The 23,833-nt window shown below is 50.2% G+C and overlaps 1 protein-coding gene across 1 annotated transcript in view; it reads left to right on the top strand.

Moving 5' to 3' along the window:
* The first annotated feature begins 9,547 nt into the window (after positions 1-9,547).
* The window catches only part of LOC138450237 (free fatty acid receptor 2-like), a 338,207-nt gene continuing 323,921 nt past the window's right edge, over positions 9,548-23,833 (top strand). The window contains exon 1 of the mRNA XM_069604825.1: positions 9,548-9,860. Within this exon, the coding sequence (XP_069460926.1) occupies positions 9,821-9,860 (40 nt within the window). The 5' untranslated portion in view covers positions 9,548-9,820. The remainder of the gene's footprint in view (positions 9,861-23,833) is intronic.

Genomic DNA, 23,833 nt, shown 5'->3' with positions numbered 1-23,833 from the left:
TATGCAGATTTTGAACATGAGAGCATGCCAGTCTCTGTACCTGGACATGGGTGGGGGTGAGGGATGGGTGCTGATGCCAGGTACATATATGGTAGCCATGTCTGTGTGCCTGACCTGCGTGTCTGTGACTTGTGCATGCCATGGATGCATGACACATGTGTGTGACAATGCACAGATTCAGTGAAGCAGCCAAATTACCCTTGTATCCGCTGTGTTTGGTGTGTTTGGGGCCAGATGGATGTGACTGAGGTGAAGTGTGTGCATGTGATAGGCATGAGCCATGATGCATGTGAGTTACATATCATTGAATGTTTCAAGAGTCCATTGGACATGCATGGAAATGTCCATGGCATGCACCATGCCTGTTACTGTGTGTGTTTTGCCTGGACTGACCCATGTGTTGTGGAGGGACATGATGGAAGTGTACTTTGACAGTGGTGCTCATCTGCTATTGCTTCCTGTCTAGGGGACCATTGTACAGTACCCTGACGCTTGTGTTCTTTGTCTCCCTCTACGCAGCGGCTAGTGAAGAAGAGGGCGGAGACGGCGCTGTGGAGCAAGGCGGCGGGGATGCCCCCACGGCTGCAGCGGAAGGGGTGGGGGAGCCCCCACAGGGGCCTGCTACGGTGGGAGACGGTGAGGAGCCATCCAGGTTGGTGGTTTGCACAGAGGAGGAGGAGGCTGCCACTGGGGCACACATGGGGCCTGGGGGGGGCATCCCTGCTGGTGCAAGTGGTGCAGTCCAGGGCCAGGGGCAGGAGGCAGCACAGGTCACCGTGGAGGGGCCTGTGCATGTCGCTGTCCCTGACCCTGTGAGTGCAACACCATGCACCAGCAGGGATGCCCCGTCCCAGGCCCGTCCGCAGGTAGAGGGGATGTCCATGTCACCTGACTCCCCTCCACCTGCGGACGTGGGAACCCCTGGCCGTGTGGAGAAGGTCCTGATTGGGGTCGCGATGCGCACGGCTGTGATTCGTGATGCCGTGCGTGCTTCCCGGGAGGAGCAGTGCACCGTGCCGACGTGGCCCAATTGGGATCGGCCATGTTCGGGGGTTTGCTGCATGTGTTGGCCAATCTGGCGGCCCTCTCCTCCTCTGTGCAGACTATACACCAGTCGTTCTCCTTGCCGTCTTCCGGCCCAGATGCCACCAGGGCCCCCTGTGGACCTGCCCCGACCAATGCAGCCAGCTCGGTGGGGATCCCATCCCTGCCACAGTTGGGAGTCGGAGGTCCAGCAGGGGTGGACAACACAGCAACTGGACCCCAGCAGATGGAAGATGTGACAGCATCATCGGGCAGGGCACGTGCTCGACGGCGTCGGTGGTTTCCATCAGCCTGGATGCCGTCGTGCTGGCAGAGGCAGTGGCGTCGGAGGCAGCAGCAGGCTCGACGTGGGAGGCATCGTGGCTCGGGGCCATCAAGATCAGAAGGGCAGGCATCGGCCGGAGGGCAGGGCAACACTGGGATGGTGGTGTCTTCCGTGTGGGAGCAGTTGGTCCAGCGGATAGGTGCGCAGCGGCAGCGGGCGGAAGAGGAGCGGCTCACCATGGTCAGGGCGGAGTTCTCCATGCGTCGGGCGTTGAGGCGGGCTGAGTGCCTCGAGGAAGCTCGCAGGGAGTTAGAGCTGGACATGGGGTTATCCCTGCGAGACCTCGGGGCCAGGACAGAGTCCCGCCTCCAGGACATCGACATGGAGTTCGATGATGCCCTGGCCAGCAACATCACCGAGTGAGCCGCAGGACTTGCCCGCTGCCTTTGTATATAGTTATTTAGTTAGTTAGTGTTAGGTTTCCTTTATTCATTTTTATTTTTTTGGACCGCTCGGACAATGGCCACTTTTTTGTATATATTTTTTTCATTAGGTAGTAGTAGGTTTCATTTATGGTGTTGGGCTCATGGACCCTGGAATATTCGTGTATATAGTTTGCTTTTTGAAGAAACATTTTTTTTATTAATTATTGTGTTCACCATGAGGAAATGGTTTTTCATTATTTTCCTTCAACATGATATTGCTTTGGACAACATTTGTTTTTGGATTACTTTGTTTTTTTTATTTTTACATTTGTTCTCGGACATGGACCATTTATTTTGTTATCCCCATTGTTGTATGTTTGATTTGTTTACTTATTTTTCATCTTTAATACATGTTTTTTTAACTTTCACTTGTGGTATTTTCTCATTGGTTTCATACATGTCATGATATGGGTTTTGACATTCACTTGCACCCATTGTGTATGTGTGTGTGACGGACATGTGTTCATTTACATACTTGCCATTGGGGTTGTATCATGTAATTGCATTCACTATGTGGGTGGATGCAATCCTTGCCTGGGTGTTTGTGCTGGGTATGCTGCCCATTACTGCCATGATTGAGTATCGTCAGGACCTGGGGGCAGGGGGACATGTGTGGGTGCCTGGTGGAGGCTGCCCCTGCACTGCTGGGGGTGGGGGTGGTGGGAGACATGGGTGCGGGCCTGGTGGAGGGCGCCCCTGGTGGCTGGGGGGTGGGGGTGGTGGGTGACATGGGTGGGGGCCTGGTGGAGGGTGCCCCTGGTGGCTGGGGGGTGGGGGTGGTGGGAGACATGGGTGGGGGCCTGGTGGAGGCTGCCCCTGCACTGCTGGGGGGTGGGGGTGGTGGGAGACATGAGTTGGGCATGAGTGGGGGCCTGGTGGAGGCTGCCCCTGGTGGCTGGGGGGTGGGGGTGGTGGGAGACATGGGTGGGGGCCTGGTGGAGGGTGCCCCTGGTGGCTGGGGGGTGGGGGTGGCGGAGACATGGGTGGGGGCCTGGTGGAGGGTGCCCCTGGTGGCTGGGGGGTGGGGGTGGTGGGTGACATGAGTGGGGGCCTGGTGGAGGGTGCCCCTGGTGGCTGGGAGGTGGGGGTGGTGGGAGACATGGGTGGGGGCCTGGTGGAGGATGCCCCTGCACTGCTGGGGGGTGGGGGTGGTGGGTGACATGGGTGGGGGCCTGGTGGAGGGTGCCCCTGGTGGCTGGGGGGTGGGGGTGGTGGGTGACATGGGTGGGGGCCTGGTGGAGGGTGCCCCTGGTGGCTGGGGGGTGGGGGTGGTGGGAGACATGGGTGGGGGCCTGGTGGAGGATGCCCCTGCACTGCTGGGGGTGGGGGTGGTGGGTGACATGGGTGGGGGCCTGGTGGAGGGTGCCCCTGGTGGCTGTGGGGTGGGGGTGGTGGGTGACATGGGTGGGGGCCTGGTGGAGGGTGCCCCTGGTGGCTGGGGGGTGGGGGTGGTGGGTGACATGGGTGGGGGCCTGGTGGAGGGTGCCCCTGGTGGCTGGGGGGTGGGGGTGGTGGGTGACATGGGTGGGGGCCTGGTGGAGGGTGCCCCACAGTGCTGGGGGGTGGGGGTGGTGGGAGACATGGGTTGGACATGGGTGGGGGCCTGCTGGCAGGTGCCCCACAGTGCTGGGGTGTGGGGGTGGTGGGAGACATGGGTGGGGGCCTGGTGGAGGATGCCCCTGCACTGCTGGGGGGTGGGGGTGGTGGGTGACATGGGTGGGGGCCTGGTGGAGGGTGCCCCAGGTGGCTGGAGGGTGGGGGTGGTGGGTGACATGGGTGGGGGCCTGGTGGAGGGTGCCCCTGGTGGCTGGGGGGTGGGGGTGGTGGGTGACATGAGTGGGGGCCTGGTGGAGGGTGCCCCTGGTGGCTGGGGGGTGGGGGTGGTGGGAGACATGGGTGGGGGCCTGGTGGAGGATGCCCCTGCACTGCTGGGGGGTGGGGGTGGTGGGTGACATGGGTGGGGGCCTGGTGGAGGGTGCCCCTGGTGGCTGGGGGGTGGGGGTGGTGGGTGACATGGGTGGGGGCCTGGTGGAGGGTGCCCTTGGTGGCCGGGGGGTGGGGGTGGTGGGTGACATGGGTGGGGGCCTGGTGGAGGGTGCCCCTGGTGGCTGGGGGGTGGGGGTGGTGGGTGACATGGGTGGGGGCCTGGTGGAGGGTGCCCCACAGTGCTGGGGGGTGGGGGTGGTGGGAGACATGGGTTGGACATGGGTGGGGGCCTGCTGGCAGGTGCCCCACAGTGCTGGGGGGTGGGGGTGGTGGGAGACATGGGTGGGGGACTGGTGGAGGATGCCCCTGCACTGCTGGGGGGTGGGGGTGGTGGGTGACATGGGTGGGGGCCTGGTGGAGGGTGCCCCTGGTTGCTGGGGGGTGGGGGTGGTGGGTGACATGGGTGGGGGCCTGGTGGAGGGTGCCCCTGGTGGCTGGGGGGTGGGGGTGGTGGGAGACATGGGTGGGGGCCTGGTGGAGGATGCCCCTGCACTGCTGGGGGGTGGGGGTGGTGGGAGACATGGGTTGGACATGGGTGGGGGCCTGCTGGCAGGTGCCCCACAGTGCTGGGGGGTGGGGGTGGTGGGAGACATGGGTGGGGGCCTGGTGGAGGATGCCCCTGCCCTGCTGGGGGGTGGGGGTGGTGGGTGACATGGGTGGGGGCCTGCTGGAGGGTGCCCCTGGTGGCTGGGGGGTGGGGTGGTGGGAGACATGGGTGGGGGCCTGGTGGAGGGTGCCCCTGGTGGCTGGGGGGTGGGGGTGGTGGGAGACATGGGTTGGACATGGGTGGGGGCCTGCTGGCAGGTGCCCCACAGTGCTGGGGGGTGGGGGTGGTGGGAGACATGGGTGGGGCCTGGTGGAGGATGCCCCTGCACTGCTGGGGGGTGGGGGTGGTGGGTGACATGGGTGGGGGCCTGGTGGAGGGTGACCCTGGTGGCTGGGGGGTGGGGGTGGTGGGTGACATGGGTGGGGGCCTGGTGGAGGGTGCCCCTGGTGGCTGGGGGGTGGGGGTGGTGGGTGACATGGGTGGGGGCCTGGTGGAGGGTGCCCCTGGTGGCTGGGGGGTGGGGGTGGTGGGTGACATGGGTGGGGGCCTGGTGGAGGGTGCCCCTGGTGGCTGGGGGGTGGGGGTGGTGGGAGACATGGGTGGGGGCCTGGTGGAGGATGGGGGTGGGGGTGGTGGGTGACATGGGTGGGGGCCTGGTGGAGGGTGCCCCTGGTGGCTGGGGGGTGGGGGTGGTGGGTGACATGAGCAGGTGTGCAGGGTAGTCCCCTGTGGTGTGTGCTGCCTGCAGGGGCCGTGGAGGGTGTACAGGTAATACCTGGGAGCACACAGCCAAATCGCGTGTGGAACTTCCCGCGCACCCCTGCAATTCACGTACCCTGCCTAATCGCGCGTGGAACTTCACGCGCACCCCTGAAATCCACGTACCCGGCCAAATCGCGTGTGAAACTTCCCGCGCACCCCTGAAATCCACGTACCCTGACAAATCGCGTGTGGTACTTCCCGCGCACCCCTAAAATCCACGTACACGGCCAAATCGTGTGTGGAACTTCCCGCGCACCCCTGCAATCCACGTACCCTGACTAATCGCGTGTGGAACTTCCCGCGCACCCCTGAAATCCACGTACCCGGCCAAATCGCGTGTGGAACTTCCCACGCACCCCTGAAATCCACGTACCCGGCCAAATCGCGTGTGTAACTTCCCACGCACCCCTGAAATCCACGTACCCTGACAAATCGCGTGTGGTACTTCCCGCGCACCCCTGAAATCCACGTACCCGGCCAAATCGCGTGTGTAACTTCCCGCGCACCCCTGAAATCCACGTACCCTGACAAATCGCGTGTGGTACTTCCCGCGCACCCCTGAAATCCACGTACACGGCCAAATCGCGTGTGTAACTTCCTGCGCACCTCTGCAATCCACGTACCCTGACTAATCGCGTGTGGAACTTCCCGCGCACCCCTGCAATCCACGTACCCTGACTAATCGCGTGTGGAACTTCCCGTGCACCCCTGAAATCCACGTACCCGGCCAAATCGCGTGTGGAACTTCCCGCGCACCCCTGAAATCCACGTACCCTGACAAATCGCGTGTGGAACTTCCCGCGCACCCCTGAAATCCACGTACCCGGCCAAATCGCGTGTGGAACTTCCCGCGCACCCCTGAAATCCACGTACCCGGCCAAATCGCGTGTGGAACTTCCCGCGCACCCCTGAAATCCACGTACCCTGACAAATCGCGTGTGGTACTTCCTGCGCACCCCTGAAATCCACGTACAGGGCCAAATCGCGTGTGGAACTTCCCGCGCACCCCTGAAATCCACGTACCCGGCCAAATCGCGTGTGGAACTTCCCGCGCACCCCTGAAATCCACGTACCCTGCCTAATCGCGTGTGGAACTTCCCGCGCACCCCTGAAATCCACGTACCCGGCCATATCGCGTGTGGAACTTCCCGTGCACCCCTGAAATCCACGTATCCTGACAAATCGCGTGTGGTACTTCCCACGCACCCCTGTAATCCACGTACCTGGCCAATTCGCGTGTGAGACTTCCCACGCACCCTGGTATACACGCACACGTTTTTTTTCTGTCAGCGCGTGTCTGTGTTTGTGGGTACCCCTTTGCACGTCATTTGTCCTGGAGGGCCACAGTATTGGGCATTCATCATGGCTGTATATAGGTGCTATTTGTTGGCGCACCTTTTGGCGCACATTTCTTACAGGCGCAGGGACGCTACCGCCTGCTTTCTTGTGGGGGTCGTGTTTGTGCCTGTGCGCTGGTTTGAGCGTGCGCTTTTTTGCCCTATTCTATTCCATGAATACGTGTTGTAGGCGAGCGTGTGGGCGTTCCGCGCACTTGTACCCTGTGCTTCCCCCGTGACGCCCACATTTTGGCAAGTTGTTCCCCATTCCGAGTGGTACGCCCCGTGTTCCGCCTACTTTTGTTGCGTGCGCCGCGCTATGTGCGATTTTCGCTCTGGCCTGTGCAATTTTCGCTGTGACCTGGCGCACGCTGTTTGATGCCCTGTGCGCCAACGTGCGCCGCGCACTTTTTTATCGCACATCCGCTGGTTTTCTCGCGCACGGACTTCCATGAATCGATGTGCGCTGCTTTTCGTGCGATTTTCGCACTTGCACTGCGATTTTCGCTATTCCACTGCGAATCGCACGTTTTTGCCCACTTGCGCCGCGCAAATTATTCCATGAATCGGCCTGTATGTCTTCAGTACATCTATCATAAGTTTGTTTCTCTCTAGACTGCAAAATACAAACTAGCACACCATACTGTAAAGACTTGACCAAGGAACACGTTCAACCTATAGCCATCCCTGGTTGGGACTTTTAGGTCTACCAGAGTCACTCAGATAAATCAGCAGGGACATTTAACTCCCAAGGGATGAACCACTTGGATTTTAACAACACACCAACCATCACATATCTGGACACAAAGACTGACCAGAAAACCACCATTGCAAACAGGACAAAATAGTGACTCACCCGTTCGAGTCAGCATCACTTCCATGTGCAATGTATCTCTGAACAACGCTTATATAAAGAACACCTTGGCAAATGAAACCCAATTAGGTCAGTTTACCCAACCTTTTCTCCCCATCACACCTAAGACACTGACGTCATCCCACAATCACCATAAAATGGAACCCAGAAGAGTACAACACCTCATCAAGATGGTCAACAACGCAACCTGAAATCTCCAAATTCAGTGTAACCATAAAATTCTAATCGTGCTCCTCAGGAGAACCGAATCACTTCCCCTTACCTATGCTTTCAATTTGCTAGCACCTTTAAACTAACCATGACTATAACACGCACAGCAGATGTATGCCTGCTAACACCATGCCAACCACAGGAACCTGGGGCAGCAGCTCATAGCTATTCACATAGTCTGCTACTTTTTTAGCTCAATCACATACTGTGCTCTGCCAGAGGCTCTCTTTGTGTCCCAGTGCTGTCAGTTAGTAAAACTTGAGTAGTTCTTTCTAGTGGACCGCACACTCACGATTCACTGCCACAAACCCCAAAGAACCATACCAGCACTCTGGACTCTGCTACTTCTGCGCCACACTCATCGATGTCACGTGTTTAGCTCATGCCTCCCCCTTATAGCCACCCCCTCTTTTGTTTGGGCAAAACTATACGCCACAAGGCCACCACACATTTTAGAGATGCACTATACAAGACTACTTTATGTTATTCCACGTTACCATTCATTTGAATAATAGTAACACTTATTACAGCTCTTAGTAGAGCGGGGTATACTTAAAGAAGCACTAGATAAAAATGTGATATTATTATTATTTGTATTATTGTTAAACTTAAAATAATGGCCCACGGTTCGATGGAACATTGTTATGGATTCTTCTTAAAGCACTGAGGAGGGACCTTAAGAAGGGCAGTTTAATTGCCATGTTGGAATTGCAATTGTTAAGTTTGGTTGCGGGTATCAATCAGGGTGTTTTGGGTTGGATTTGAAGGTAACTGATTAAAGGTTAGAGTGAGGGCAGATTGAAGACTGTTCATTTATTCTGTTGACATTTTTCATTCATTGTTTGAAAGCTATACCAGCACATGATGATAAAACGTATTCAGTGAAAAAACACAGTAAAACACTATCAAGAACGCATGCCTTTGGATGTTTGGGCGTGGGAGGGGGGTGGAGGCAGAGGGAGGGTTACAGCTGTTGAACCTGAGTTAACTTGTTAGAGGTGTTATTAACTTGATTCAAAACGTTGTTGTAAACCTATTCTGAATTTGTATAATGTCCCTTTTTTAACCAGCGTGATAACATATTTTTGCTCAAACCATTTTGGCCTGTTGACCCATGTTTGATATTCCAGCAACCCACCCCCTTGTTCGATATGTGCCTCGGGGTTTGTCCACCCGCGAATATTGCTCTCTAAAGCTTCCACTGCATGCAAGTAGAGTCTTTGTGCGACTTAAACGGAGCCTTCTGTGACCCAGAGGGCGCGAATCTAAAGCTGGCCCGGGCGCTCCGACCGCTGCATGGGACTGTCACCCCCCGTCTCGCCTCAGTCTAATGTCCTTTACAGGGGCGTGGCATCTCGCGCTGTCTAACCTTATTATTATGATTGCGGTGGGTATCGCACTGGCTGTATTCTTTTTAGCAGCAATGATTTTATTTTCTATTATTATCCTTATTATTTACAGTGATATCACTGTTATTAACATTATTATTATTATTGATAATACAATTGCACTTTTTTATGTATCTGTATTACTGCTATTGTCATGGATGATGTCATTTGTATTATTGCTGTCATGTTGCTATTATTGTCATTATTGTTAGTAGTGTTAATACTAATAACACCACTGTCATTTGCGTTAATATAACTATTGTTTAATAGTCACTTTTTAATATTATTACTTTTATTATTATCATTAATGACAGTGGTATCACCGCTATTACCAAATTGCACTTTGTTTCAGTTTCTTCATCACTGCTATTATCATGGACGATGTAATCTGTATTATTATCGTCATCATTGTTAGTGGTGTTAATACTAGTAACGCCGCTGTCATTCGCATTAATATAACGACTGCTTAATACTCATGTTTGAAAGTCATTATTATCATTCATTATTATTTATTCACGATGGCTAGGGGGCTGTGTTTGCATTCCTTGCCCAAACTGCCTTTAAATGTCCCCTGCGTCCATCGCAGAGCGCTGGCGGCCCCGCCCACCCTCATCGGCGCTCCTTTTGGTCGCGCGCGGGTATTTATCGAGATGTGCAGAGTCCGGCTGGCTGCTTGCTGCTTGTCGCTGCAGAGCGAAGAACTTTTCGGTCCTTTTCCTCCAGTTCATGTCGTCAGCCACGCGGCAGCTGGAGGCGATCACGCGGGCTCTGGCTGCACACAGCAGTGCGTGCTCCGATGGGTGAAACACTCGCAGTGGTGACACAGGAGCCTAGCCCCGTCAAGCAGAGCTGCGCGTGGGCTGAGTGAGTGCCCGAGGAGCGCTGCCGCGGACTGCTCCCTGATCCTCCTGCACCGGAGGGCATGAGTGCGCCTCTGCCAGAGCAGGCTACACAGCCGCCAGGTACCCACCTCTCATTCCGATCCACTGAAAGGGCGTGTGAGGCAGGATGCAAGGACTTTCGAGTGCCCACTTTATGTCATATCACATTGTTCTGATGTCACTTGTCACGTTTTCTTCTGATGTGCTTATGTGTTGTGTTAAATGGTGTCTGAAGTTGTTAACTCGTTTGTTGTTTGAATTGTGTCTGTGCTGCGCAAAGGCTCATTCAAAGTGATGGAGCCTTGAGAGTGTAGCCAAGTGCGTGAAGAATTCGATGCATAGACGTACCGTCCGGGCACGTCATGTTCAATTATGCAAAGTGCTGTTCAGTCCGCGTTACCCGATCTCATATCAGCTCGTGTTATGTGAGGCTAAGTCAGGTTATGTCATGTATAGCATAAGTCACATTTCAGGCGTTTATCCATCAGTCACTATCCGTTTGGGCTGCTTGAGGGGTCTCACTATCGGAGGCTAATTGCAGCGCTGCTGTGTGATGTTGTGATCACTGTTTGTTGTACACTTTCCCTGAACTAAATGATCTCTGTAATGCCCACAGTAAGTAGTGATGGCCACGTTGCTGTTTTTTTCTATTTCTTTCACACGTTATTATCTTTACAAACACGCCGAGATGAGAGATTAGGGGGAATCGGTTATAAAAGAAGCTGGAATTGAAACGTTTCTTTAAGTCACCCTGGGTGAGTACATGTATAAACACAGCCACTGGCAATGCCAACAGTTTGAACTTTTGTGTGGGCATGGGATAGGCACTGCTGTATTTTATTAACTGGCCGTTGATGGTAGAAGGTGCAAAATGGTGCGAGTACCTGGGCATCTAAAAGCAGTGACTGGCAAATGCCTAATACTTATACACAAGCCAAAACGGTTGGCTTTGCCAATGCTTGTTTTTCACAGAACTTCATTGAAGGCAGTGGTTGAAGTGAGCAGGAACGGTAGGGAGTGGTGTTCCAGTACTTTTATGTTTTACCATTAACAGCTCCACTACTTTTTGCAACCATTTTTACCATTCCGGAACTGTTCTTTGCAAAGTTAAAGCACTCGTCTCCATTTTCCCACCGGATATCATTTACAGCTAAACTGAAATCTGTTTCAACTCAATTGGCTGTCAAGCAGCATGGCTCCGGCCCTTGAAAAACGTGTTCCACGTTGCTCCTTTCCTTCCTACTCTGTCGCCACCTGAGTCACAGTCCCATTATTTTTTTTGTACACTTCCATCAAGAGCGTGCACTGGGTTTGCAGCTCCAATTATGTCATTAACTCTCTAAAGACTAATTTGAAAAAACACAGACCCTTCATGTGCAAAGTTTGACGGTAAGGCTTCAATAAAGTGAGCTCAAAGAGCTCCAATGAGGAGGTGTTTTGGGCGGGGAGGGGCAGGAATTTGGTGGGCATTACCATAGGGATTAGCATGGCCATGGGCAATCAATGGGTGGGCACATACCAAACAATATGCCGATTTCTCCCTATCCGTACTCTGATGCAATAGGTTCAGCTTATAAGTGCCAGGAGCGACACCTAATAGCCCAAACTAATGAGCAATTGGCTGGCTCTGTCTCTGGTAAAATAGTTCAGGGGTTAGCAAATCCGCTGCAGAAACCTATGAGCAGCTGCCGCATCACCCGTTCAATTCATCCACATTTTTCCGATGTGGATGAAAGGAGTACCTATTAATGTGCTGGTCACTTTGTCATAGTGCCAAGAGGCCACTAAAATGTGAGCCCTGTGCTCTATCAGAGCACTTCATTTTACAGTGCATTAGATCGCATTAAGGTGGAAGAATTATGGTTTTACTCCAGCCAGTCGGGGCCTAGCTCAGGTGGTGTTTTAGGACAGAGGTAGCACCACAGTTGGACTTCTCAGGTGCTTGGTTTAATCCAGTGACACAGTTTAATGAGGCGGCTAAACAGAATGTCAGAATTGCAAGAAGTAGATCCTTTGGTCTGTAGGATAGGGTGACCAGGTGTCCCGGTCTTGTCGGGACAGTCCCGGATTTTGGTGCTCTGTCCCCCTTTTTCAAGATTATGTTTAGATTGGAAACTGCAGTGCTCCCAGTTTTTAGTAATAGGTGTGGGCTGTCAGACAGGAATGCACAATCTCGTATCAGAAGAAATGCTGCATTTTACAATTTCAGATACTGCTAGTTTGTGATACATTAATTATAATAGGAATATATTTGAACAGTAACACTTAAACCCCCTTCTCCTCTTACCGCTACTAAAGTGTACACCTACTTTGAAGAGTTATTCTTACTTTCATGTTAGTTGTCCTGTCCCCGTTTTTTACTTTTTAGACCTGGTCACCCTACTGTAGGATGATTTGCTGCTGTTATCTGTTATGTTAATGTGTCATTAAGGGCATACCTGTGTAAGACGTGCTGTCCAAAATCGAGAAGTTAGTATTTCATAATTTGTTTGCGGTTTAAAGTTTCATGGAGTCCGACCACCACTTCCCGTCACATGTTTTTGTGTGATTAAAGGGGTTGCACAGCAGAGGGCGACTTCCGCTTAAACCGCATTTCCGCACTGATGGGTGCTGCATATATGTTTGTAAACAGATGAATGTTCAGTTGGGTTCCAACGCTGAAATGCTCACTTCAACTTGAGCCTTGTGGGTTAATGCACCTGCTGAAGGGAACTAGACAACATCTGGTGGGTCACAGGTTTGAATATACCAGGTCCGACTTGTCATTGTGTCCCTCTTTGAAGTATAAAACAAGTTCCAGTCAAATAATAGCATCTGCTGTCAGAAGTCTGTGGTTTTTCGATATTTATCAAACAGTTATTATTAGCATTATTCTGATTAACTATAAAATAGCAACAATTATAATAATGGTGTTATTGTATGTTCCTGGCGTTTGTATAGCATGGGTTCGCAGCACTTTGTGGGACGTGCAGAGATAGCACGTCACTGTAAAGCCACGTGATCCAATAGCTTATGGAGGGGATTCGTGATGGCCCGGTTATTGGGTAGAATGCCACTTAGCGTCTTTTCCTCTGGCCTGCATGTTGGACAATTAGACCAATGTTAACCCCCCCAACTTCTATACACATACATTTTTGTCCCACTTAACATAGGAAATCACTGAAGTCCTGCACAGTTTGCAATCTAGACTATAACAAGATTTCAAATGGCTTAGCCCCGAGTGCAGAGCCTTCCCTTACGGTTAACCTGGAGTCCATGCTATGATGGACTGGTGTCCGGTGTTGTGCATGTTTGTGGGTGACGGTCCCTTGTGGTCATGCACCTTCCCTCTCTTGGGTGGCTCAAGGGTGCTGAATAGGATGTGATCCGTGCCAGTGGATGTTTGGAATGTTGTGTGATGGTTCACTCGTGCCATGGACCACAGAGGTGAGTTCTGTGTTGAGTGACATATTTGTGGCAGAGTAGCGAGTTCATGCCGCAGTGATTGAAATAAAGATTGGATAAGCGGGAGCTAAACGCATTCCCTGGGTATCAGGCATTAACCAGTGATCAGGAGGTACCACTAGGGTGCAAGAAACCAATGCATAGCATTTCACAAATCTAACTTCCACATAAGATGCTAACCTATAATTTTTATATATATTTTGTATTTATTGTACTATTGGTTGGGAAACAACCCTTATACAGATGTAACATATTTCAGATTTAAAAGAACAATTAGCATACACATAAATCTCACCATTAATGAATACAATTCCTATCCTTAATTCATAAAATAATCAACTTAAAATCAAGAAAATAGTTAAAAACTACTCAGTCAATGCACCTACAACACAAACAAGAATCAATTCAGTTAAAACAGTTGATCTTTAATCTAGTAATCCAAAAATGTGGTTTATCCACTCTCCACTCCTTCCTGCTTACAACCTCAATTGAATTCGGCCCGCTGCTCCCAGCAATGTAATTGCCGTACGGGTTAGTCTTATTTCATCACTACTGGCCAACCTAGTGTAAAAATCTGAAGCATTCAAAGGAGAGAGATCATGTACCTATTTAGAGCAAATCTGTTGTTTCAATTATTGCAACTTCTCACATTCCATCAGGATGTGAAATCGTGTTCGCAACACTCTGTTTGTTTGCACATCTTACACTCCCTGGAGACATTCCACCGCGCTGAACGTTTCAGCACAACCTCACCTGTGCTCAAACCATTCAGTCGAAATCTCATACACTGAGGCTGCCAATAGGAATTGACAAACCATTTTAAATACAATGGTTACAGTCCCTCTTCTTCTATCTATTACCACCGGATTGTTATATATACTGTAATAATTCATAATGTCAATAGTACGTATCCAGTCAAAATCCAACAGTTTCTTCTTCGCTCCTACTGGATTTTCCATCAGATCAACCAAATTCAGACTACATTCGCTCATCACCCGTTCAGCCTCTGGGCCTCATCACGACTTTGGCGGTAACCCTTAAAATCGGCGGTAACGCTATTAGCGCCGATTTTAAGGGTCCGTCGGATCACGAGTCCAAATACCGCCGGCGCCATTACAGCCGGCGCAAGTACAGCCTCTGTACAAGTGCCGACCTTGACAGCGCCAGGAACCATTCGCGCTAAAACATCAGCAATCACGAGTCCGGCATAGGCGCTATTAAGGCCAGAAAAGTGGCGGATAATCCCCCCGAAAATACCTCCAGCAAAAAGCTGGAGGTAACAGAACACAGGCCACAGCAATAAGGGCCCAGGTGTAACCAATGGAAATCAGAGGCCTACAAAGGAGCCATCCATGCACAACACACCCTCCCCAACACCATTACACCAGCAGGAGCAGGGAGGAGACAGCAATAAGGGCCCAGGTGGACCCATGGAAATCAGAGGCCTACAAAGGAGCCACCCATGCACAGCACACCCTCCCCAACACCATTACACCAGCAGGAGCAAGGAGGAGACAGCAATAAGGGCCCAGGTGTAACCAATGGAAATCATAGGCCTACAAAGGAGCCACCCATACACAGCACACCCTCCCCAACACCATTACACCAGCAGGAGCAGGGAGGAGACAGCAAAAAGGGCCCAGGTGTAACCAATGGAAATCAGAGGCCTACAAAGGAGCCACCCATGCACAACGCACCCTCCCCAACACCATGCTGCCATTTGGAGCCGGGAGCCTTGATGTTGACTTCTACCTGCTGCACCTCGAGCTACAGAGGCCAGCCAACAGGCCAGGGCCCTGGAAGTGCACGGGGCAGTGGGGATGAGGAGAAGGAGGAGGAGAGCAGCACGAGCAAGGCAGCCAGCCATCCCCAGGGTCAGGCCAACACCCTGGGCCCTGACTGATGGTCAGTTGGTGACAGAATATCAGCTGGACAGGGCAACCATCATCCAGTTGCTGGACACAATCCAGGGTGACATTGGCAGCCACATAGCCACCAGCACGGCAGTACCTCCCCTAGTGAAGCTCGTGTCTGTGCTTCAATTTCTTGGGACTGGCAGCTACCAACATACCGTTGCCATGATGCATGGAATGGCCCAGTCCACATTCAGTGCCGTGCTGGGACAGGTGCTTGATGCACTGTTGAATCATGTGAACGAACACATTGCATTGCCAGCCACGCAGGCACAGGTGCACTAGCTGAAGGGTCAATTCGATGCCATTGCCCAAGTCCCAAATGTAATAGCAGCCCAGCACTGCACACATGTGGCACTCGTACCACCCCAGGCACATGAGGCTGCCTACAGAAACCAGAAACAGTACCATTCCCTCAACGTGCAGATGACATGTGCTCCTGACCTCACCTTCAGCCACTGCTGTGCCCGCTACCCAGGATCCACCCACGACTCCATGGTCCTGCGCAACAGTACCCTGCCGGCGTACATGGAAAGGCACCGAGGCCAAAACACATGGCTACTGGGTTAGTACAAATGTATACCATAACACATGTCAACCCACAACTGATGGTGCTGTCACAGAATCCATTATTCCCAGTAGGCAGCAGCATTACTGCAGCATTCACATTCAAGCACCTTGCATGATAAACCTTGGACATGTCCAACACAGCAGAACACACCCATGCAGGATGTGAGACATATGGCGGCACAGTGACATATGGAAGACTCGCCACAATAAAGGCTCCTGTGTGAGTAGCACCATGGCTCCCAACACTGACACAGTACAGAAATCCCACCCTGGCCACCCGACAGTAATGAAATTCCAAACCATAAACTGGCACATCCACAAATGCACCACACATATGTAGGCTAAGTAATGGCAATGTACATCCCACAAACACTGTCCCCAAAATGGCCAGGGAAATGCATGGAGAACAGTACAGAACAGTGACAACCAGCAAATGCAACTGTAGCCAAATGGATTTGCAATGACACATGAGGCAGCCACTTCTGTCATGCAGAAGTAGATGGAAGGGCCCCCCTCATCCAGCGACAAGTGAATGAGTACTGTTACATCCAGAAACATAGGCCTACCAAGTGGAGAGTACCCCATTGATTCAATCGTGCCCGTAGGACAGCACACTCCACAATGTCATAGGCCAAATGGCAAAATCACACTGATGACAGAGCTCTGTACACCCACTGGACTTACCTTGTCCCCATAACGGCTTTGTCTCCCATGCAGGTGATTCTGGATATCCCCAGTACATGTGGCTCATGACCCCTGTGCATCATCCACACACGGCGTGGCGAGGGTATTCGGACTGCTGAAGGCACGCTTCCGGTGTCTCGACCACACGGAAGGGGCAATGATGTATGCACCAGAAAAAGTTGGCAAAATTGTACTGACATGTGCCATGCTGCACAACATCTGCTGTCGCAGAAATGTGCCACTGCCCCCTGATGCTCATGTGCAGCCACCTGAGGATGGTAGTGATGGCGATGAAGTGCCAGAAGGTGTTGCACATGCACAAAGGATTGGGCTGAGGGTGAGGAGGTTGGCCAGACAGGAATTGATTGATGGATTCTTTTAGAAATGGGTAATGGGTAAACTGGAAATATGTCACTTCAACATTAAATTGCATTTGTAACAATCACTACTGTCCATGCATTGTGATTTTTCTAACGTGATTTATTTTCAGTCCAACAAACCCCCCTCCTTCCAGTGAACACCCAGCACACAATCCCCCCTCCCCCAGTCAACACCCAGCACACAATCCCCCCTCCCCCCAGTAAACACCCAGCATACAATCCCCCCTCCCCCAGTGAACTACCCCCAACTGTGCAAATAGGCACATGTGTCTTATCAGGGCACCAACAACGATGCCATGCACCCCTTAGGTGGCGCATAGACCGGCGCCTAGGAGATGGCTCGAGGGAACCCTCTGTGGGTGTGGTCGATGTCGAAGGGACTGAAGCGGCGGGCAGCATGTGCTGTCGCATGAGGTTGTTTACCTCCCTTGTTTGCTCAGCAAGTGCTGAGACTGCCTCCGTCAACTCTCTCACTCATTGCCCGAAGCCTGTCAGGGCAGCGGTACATTGTTCAATGACTCTGCGTGTGCGCGCATTGTCCCGCGCTATGTATTTGCATCCATGCCGTATTGATGCACTGATGGCCTTGATGTGACGACTCTGCAACTTGCCCATTGATTCCACCCTGGTCTGTTTGGCCTCAATAATGTCGAGTCGGGCCATCACTGCAGCCCCTGTGACGAAGGGCACCCCTGGTGTGTCATGTGCTGGCCTGCGACTTGTGCGCTGTCGGGTGGGGGGGCTGCATGGGTACATTGGGCCGGCTTGGATTGGGTTGCCAGGCTCTGAGTGCCGGTCCTCTGAGCTGCCATATGATGGCGTATCCACATCCGGCTGGGGTGTGGGAACACGATGCACAGGCAGATGTGGGCTTTGTGCAAGCTGTGTGCCTGGCCTTGGGCTCCCTTGGGGTGTGACCATCCCTTCGGCGTCACTGCTTCTGGGAGAGTGCTGTCCTCCTGCCTGATGACCATGTGGAGATGTTCCTCCCACGTCAGGCTCTGATCCACTGCTCTGTCCCTCAGCATGGGGGCTGTGACTGGTGGCTTCCCTGCGGCCATGTGAGTGCTGCTGCTGTCTGGTAGGGCTGCGTTGGGGTGTAGTGGGGGTTGGCCTGGTTCGTCTCCCTTCCGTGTGGCCTTTTTGTGGGGTGGTGGTGCTGGTGGAGGGGCAGTGCCATGACCGCTGTGATGGTGTGGCCTCCTCCCCATCATCTCCATCCCATTGGGATCGACGTTTTCCTGTGGAGTACATAGGATGTGGTTTGAGTTCAATGCTACATATATTTGTGTGATGCAGTTCATGCCAACAAGTGGGATTGAAGACAGTATCATTCACGCATTCTCCTCGCATTCTGTTCTGTCACCATGTGGTGCTTGTTGTGAGTGGGTGTAGAGGTAGGCTGCATGGGAATGTTGGAGTGACAAGATTGCATACGTGGTTGGGGTGCACTGCGCTCAGGGTTTTCGGGGTGTATCCATGTGCACTTCAACTCAACGTAGCTGTCTTATGGCTATGGATGTCTATCCCCTGCCCCTTTCATTCATGCACTGCACGTGCAGGGTCGTCTTGGCAGCACTACGGTTCAATGGATGTAGGCCTCACTTATGGGTGTATGCTGTTCCTCACACACATTTCCTCCCATTCATTCACTTGGGTTCTGCATGTGTGGTTCTTTCAGCTGCATGCATTCAGGTGTAGGACTCACCTGCAGTTGGATCGATTCCAGTGCCTGCCTCTGCTCCACCAATGCCCTTGATGGTGCCAACATCTATCAGGGCACTCATTTTCTCCTCCCATGGTGTGAGTTCGGGTGGGGGTGGTGGTGGCCCTTCTCCAGTAGCCCTGCTTGCACTCCTGTGCTGTGACAGGATGCCACGGACTTGCATGCGCAGGTCGTTCAGGCGCTTGCGGCAATCCTCCCCATCCCGGGGCACGCGCCCCACAGCAGTGACCCTCTGGCTGATGTTGCGCCAGATTTGTGCGCTGCGCTGGCCACTTGTTTTGCACTGCTGCAGCTTCTAATGGTGTGTCTCTGCCTCCTCCACCAGTATAGCTAGCTCCTGGTCACTGAATTTGGGCTTTCTCACCCTGTCCAGGGCAGTCTTGCCCCAGTGCGCTCCCGAGACATGTTTAGGTGCTGGATGGCGTGGATGGCTTCCTGGGACTATGATATCCGACGGATTGTGATTTCCAAGATGGCCACCGCTTTGTTTCCCGTTCCGGCGGTGACGCATTTCCCGCGCGCAACGAGCGCGATATTGTGGTATCGCACGGTGCGCTGAATTCAAAGGTTCGCGCTATTTGCGATACCGCCATGGACCGGGGCGCGTGCACAATTAGTCGTGATTTGGCAGACTGTCCGCCGGGGACATTGGCGTTAGCGCTAATTACTTCCGGCGGACAATCCGCCGCATTACCGCCGAAGTCGTGATGAGGTCCTCTGTCTTGAATCTACCGAAGGGGATAGAGCCATCAATCCTCAAGGCCTCTGCCAAATCCTCATTTAGAGATCCGACCTGAGGAACAGGAAGATTTCTAGATAAAGATTGCATTCTCCAATTCAAACGACTCTTCTGTGAATTCAGACTCAATTCAAATCTCAGCGTATCTGTTGTCATGAAAAGAAGTTGCACAAAATACCAGAATGTGTGCTCTACCAAAGCACTTTACATTACAACAAATTAGATCACACTATGTTACTGTGTTGGGGGAGAGAGGTTAGGGGAAGATGTGCCTCAGTGTTCTCAGGCGGAGGTATGATGGTTTTACTTGGGGGAAAGGAGTCCAGTTCACTGGGTGAGTTAGGACAAAGTTGTCCCTAGAGATTAACAACTCAGAGGGTTACGTTAAGATGCACAAATTTTGTCCACGCAATACACATCAATGAATCATCATTAGAGGATTTCAGAATTGCAAGAAGCTGATTGTTTGGTTTTTAGGATAATTTGGGGATAAAACACATAATTGCTACTGCAGGTATTTCCATAGAAGGATGCTGATGTGATCAATTCAGTAAGATTCATTATTTTTGGTCTGCTTAGAGCAGGGTTCTCCAACCTTTACATTAGCAAGAGCTACTTGTAGTTGATGGCCAACAGGCGGAAGCTACTGACGAGAAGCTACTGCAGTGCCGATGCCCATGAATATGAGAATTTGTACCAAGATGTATTTTAATAGTTTATTTGTTCTTCATTGAAAAAATGACTAACATATACATTTACGATAATATTAATAACTTCAATAACATAGTTATTTAATTATTTTAATAGTAGCTGTTTCCTAAAGATTGTTGAGCATATCAGAATGTAGGAAACCAATCAGGAAATAAATGTGAAGGCTGACACTGCATGCTATCCGCCCCTGCCCAGTAATGTGGCGGTTAGCTTGAAAAACCACAGCATTCAGATGCTGTCAGATGGAATATAAGTTTTGATTTCAGGAAGTTTGTGTCTGAAAAATGCAGATTTTCAGAGATGGGCAATCACATGGGCTGATAATGCAGATACTCTCTGTGCCATTGTCAAAAGAGAAATTATATCTTGCCTCCTATTGTAATAAATATATGTATATTGGCCTACGCCGTGCTGCTCGAAAGTCGCTTGCAAAAGAATCCGTGTTGCAAGGTCCTGACCTTTAAATCAATGTAAGCCGGCATTTTAGGTCAATCCGCCATTTTAGGTTCGCTATTGTAAAGTCACCCTGTGAGTTAAAATGGTGGACGATGTCATTCCAAAAATACAACATGGCCGTCTTGACCTCTGTACATAGCTAATATGTAACTTGCCTGCAGGCCACTTGTTGAGGTCGTGAACTGAGACCTTGTCCTTCGTTGACCTGTGTGTAAGGGATTACTCGTGCAATGAAACTAATCCACGAGTATACTATAAAGACAATGTATTCAAATGCTTAACATAGAACACTTGTTTAGTCACATTGTATTAATGTTTAAGAAGACTTATATGGAAAATCCCAAGAATACACAGTTGCCGTATAGGCTTGTTGATATATGTATTAAAAGCAAACCAGTTATATGCGGATATTCGAGCCTCGGCATGAACCCTAGATCGGTGATGTATTAAGTGGAATATTAACCCGAAATGGGGCTTGACATCATACTCACAAAATGTATAAAAAGCCAATGCATTCTAATGTACAGCGTCTCTCACTGAACACATTGAACCACGCTGGAGTTCATTGTTTTGTACTGAGGGCCGATAGCTATCTGATTTTGCTCTTTTTTTGTAACTGGATTCAGTATAAAATAAAGTACGTTGTATGTTCCTTTGTAACCCGTGTTCGGTGTATTTCCTTTTGGGGTACTCAGCCTCGATATTTTGATTTTGTTTTCACACCATAGTGTTGGAAGCTAATTGCACACCTGACATGGCAGGAATAACTTCAGGACAGTTTTTAAAATCTCTTATAATAAACTCAGCCATGGGATTCACTGTGCCATTCACATTTGCACCATCTGTAAAAGTATATTTGTTTTTCATCAAATGATCAGCAACTTTGAAGGATGCCTTGTAACAGCATTGGCATTGCAGAAAATAGTTTACTAACCTTTTAGGATGATCGTAGACAGCTTCCTTTGGGAAAATTATTTCCAGAGTCTGTGTGCAGTATTGCAAAATGCCTCTCAACATTATTCTTTTTTCCCACTGTAACTTGGTCACAGAAGATTCAAGATGTACAAAAAAAATAGTTTCCCTCCATGGATGGGAACGGTACATCTATTGCCTTTTGTTCGATGGTGCATCTGTATCTGCATCCAGGATTTGAACAACAGTAGCTTATTCGTTTCTATTGGGGCTGCAAACAACAATCTGAGGAGTTTTTCAATCAGTGTTTTATATGGTTTTAAAAAATGTCAGCCTATACCATGTTCCGTTTTGTCAAAACATAAAATTCACTCCCAGTTTAGCATATCACCAATTCATGCAAATTGCTCACATGCCAGATCGCAGATTTCAGCCAAAGAAAAGTTGGCTACCCTTAAAAGTTTCTATGTCAAAATAATTGCCAAGATTGAAAAAATGAACATGTGGAAAACATGTGATAAAGTTATATGCAAAAGAAGTGTAAATCACAAGGCTAAAATAACATTCAGTTTTATAGCTGTGACTTGGAACGTGCATGAATCATATAACAACCCAACCAGACAATACATGAATTGTTATTTTTGCATTTTAAGCAACAAGTGTATGCTTGTAGTGAAGGATTATTTATTTATAATGGGTGGTAGGACCTTTATGAAGGAGGCAGTATTGCAGAATGCAGCTCACAGGATCTCTGCCTCTCCCTACAGGAAACATGCAGGTCATTCTGGTGCATGACCAATATGCCATGCATGAGTTGCGCGTATAGCAATCTCAAACATGTTGCGGGAGCCATAATCACAAAAATGGTTTAAAATGACAATTATGACATATTGTTTGCAATAGCATCAACGTTTGTTTTACAGTGGCTGTGTTAAAGAATTTCTTTTAAATGACTTGTAAAGAGTATAGTGTTTTACCCATTTTTTAAGAAAAACAGTTCTCATAAATTGCACCATTTCAACCCAGTAAAGGATGAAATTCCCCTGCCAGAATCTGAACATATGCATGCATGTTCCCCGCAGACCTCTGAAGATCTCCAATTTTGGATGAATAGCCAAAGGGGATCATCCCTGTTAATTGTTCTCCAATCCGATGGCTCTCCCCAATGTTCTCTCCCTGTATTCACCATCCTCTTTTGTACAGTGCTCTGTTATTTAGTAACTAGGTTTAAGCTATATTAAAGCTATACATATCACAATGTATACATACAAACAACTGCTCACGTGCCTACCTAATTACTTCATGCACTCTTGTTTTGCAGAAAATTAGCTGAAACAGAACTCTCAAATCATGTGTTTAGGTTGTGGCATACACGTCATTTTACATTTCTGTTTAGTTTTATAAATGTAAGTGGACAAGCACCAGAATGCAGTGCAGCTAGTAGTTTTCCACATTTACTTAAATGTAAAATTGCTGCTAGCGCTTGAATTCCTGTATTGCGACATGCATAGAGGTGGGCTCCTCCATACCATGTCAAATTTAATCTTAACCTTAATTGGGGTACTACTGCTTTAAAATAGAGAACTCAGTATCTTCAAATAAAAACAATGAATGCACAGTTTTACCATAAACAGTAATAAGTACCGCTAGATGTACCTTTTTATTTGCACACAGATACTCACATGGATGGTATTTTATCTAAATAGAAACACACACACTGTGAAAAATGTGATTACAGGTGTATCTTTGATATCCCTATTCTGATTGAAAGCCTGCAATTACCAGCAATCAAACTAACGCTTGGTGATAATGACACGACACACATTTCCCATTTAGTTTTGTTATTGAGACTTAACGCTTTGCTGGAACACTGCCCGAGCCCTTCAAGCCCAGATGCAGCCCCTCCTCTTACAGTGCACACAGCGCTTGACTGTTTGTTTTGGAGCAAAGGGAGATGGAGGGCCCAAGGGAAGAGTCCCAAGGACTTCAGACACGAGAATTGATACACAGTGCTCATTTTAGTGTATGATGTGAGGAGCTGTTGGGAAACCTTAGGTGAGCTACCAGTGGCTCACGATCTACAGATTGGAGACCCTGGGCTTAGAGTATTGAGGGACAGGGAAGGAGAGAGGTCAGGATGGGGGAAGAATGCAGTAAGAATAAGATGTGGTAGATGTTTGTGAGGGAGAAAGGAATCCAACTGGAGTAGCCTGCCTAGCAGGGTGGGGTGTTCAATGGTGTCACAAACAGCAGAGAAGTTAACTAGAAAAAATGCAACCCCTCCACCAATGTCAGGTTGAAGATGGAGATCAGGGCTGAGATCCAAATCCCGTATCTTGATGAAATATCGCTTGAATAAGTCACATAGGTAGTTGGAGTTGATGATAGGCACATGTGTGACTCATTCATATAATATGAGCTTGGAGTTGCTAAGTGTGGAGACTTTTTCTTAAGTAGAATTTTAATGCATATTTTAATTTGCTGGCAAGTACCCTGACTCAAAGGATATATCCAGTACA

This window comes from Ambystoma mexicanum, chromosome 1p (assembly GCF_040938575.1).
Source record: "Ambystoma mexicanum isolate Mex_15411 chromosome 1p, UKY_AmexF1_1, whole genome shotgun sequence".
Lineage (NCBI taxonomy): Eukaryota > Metazoa > Chordata > Amphibia > Caudata > Ambystomatidae > Ambystoma > Ambystoma mexicanum.
Note: the sequence above shows the minus strand (reverse complement) of the source record. Positions and strands in the feature narration are given on the sequence as shown.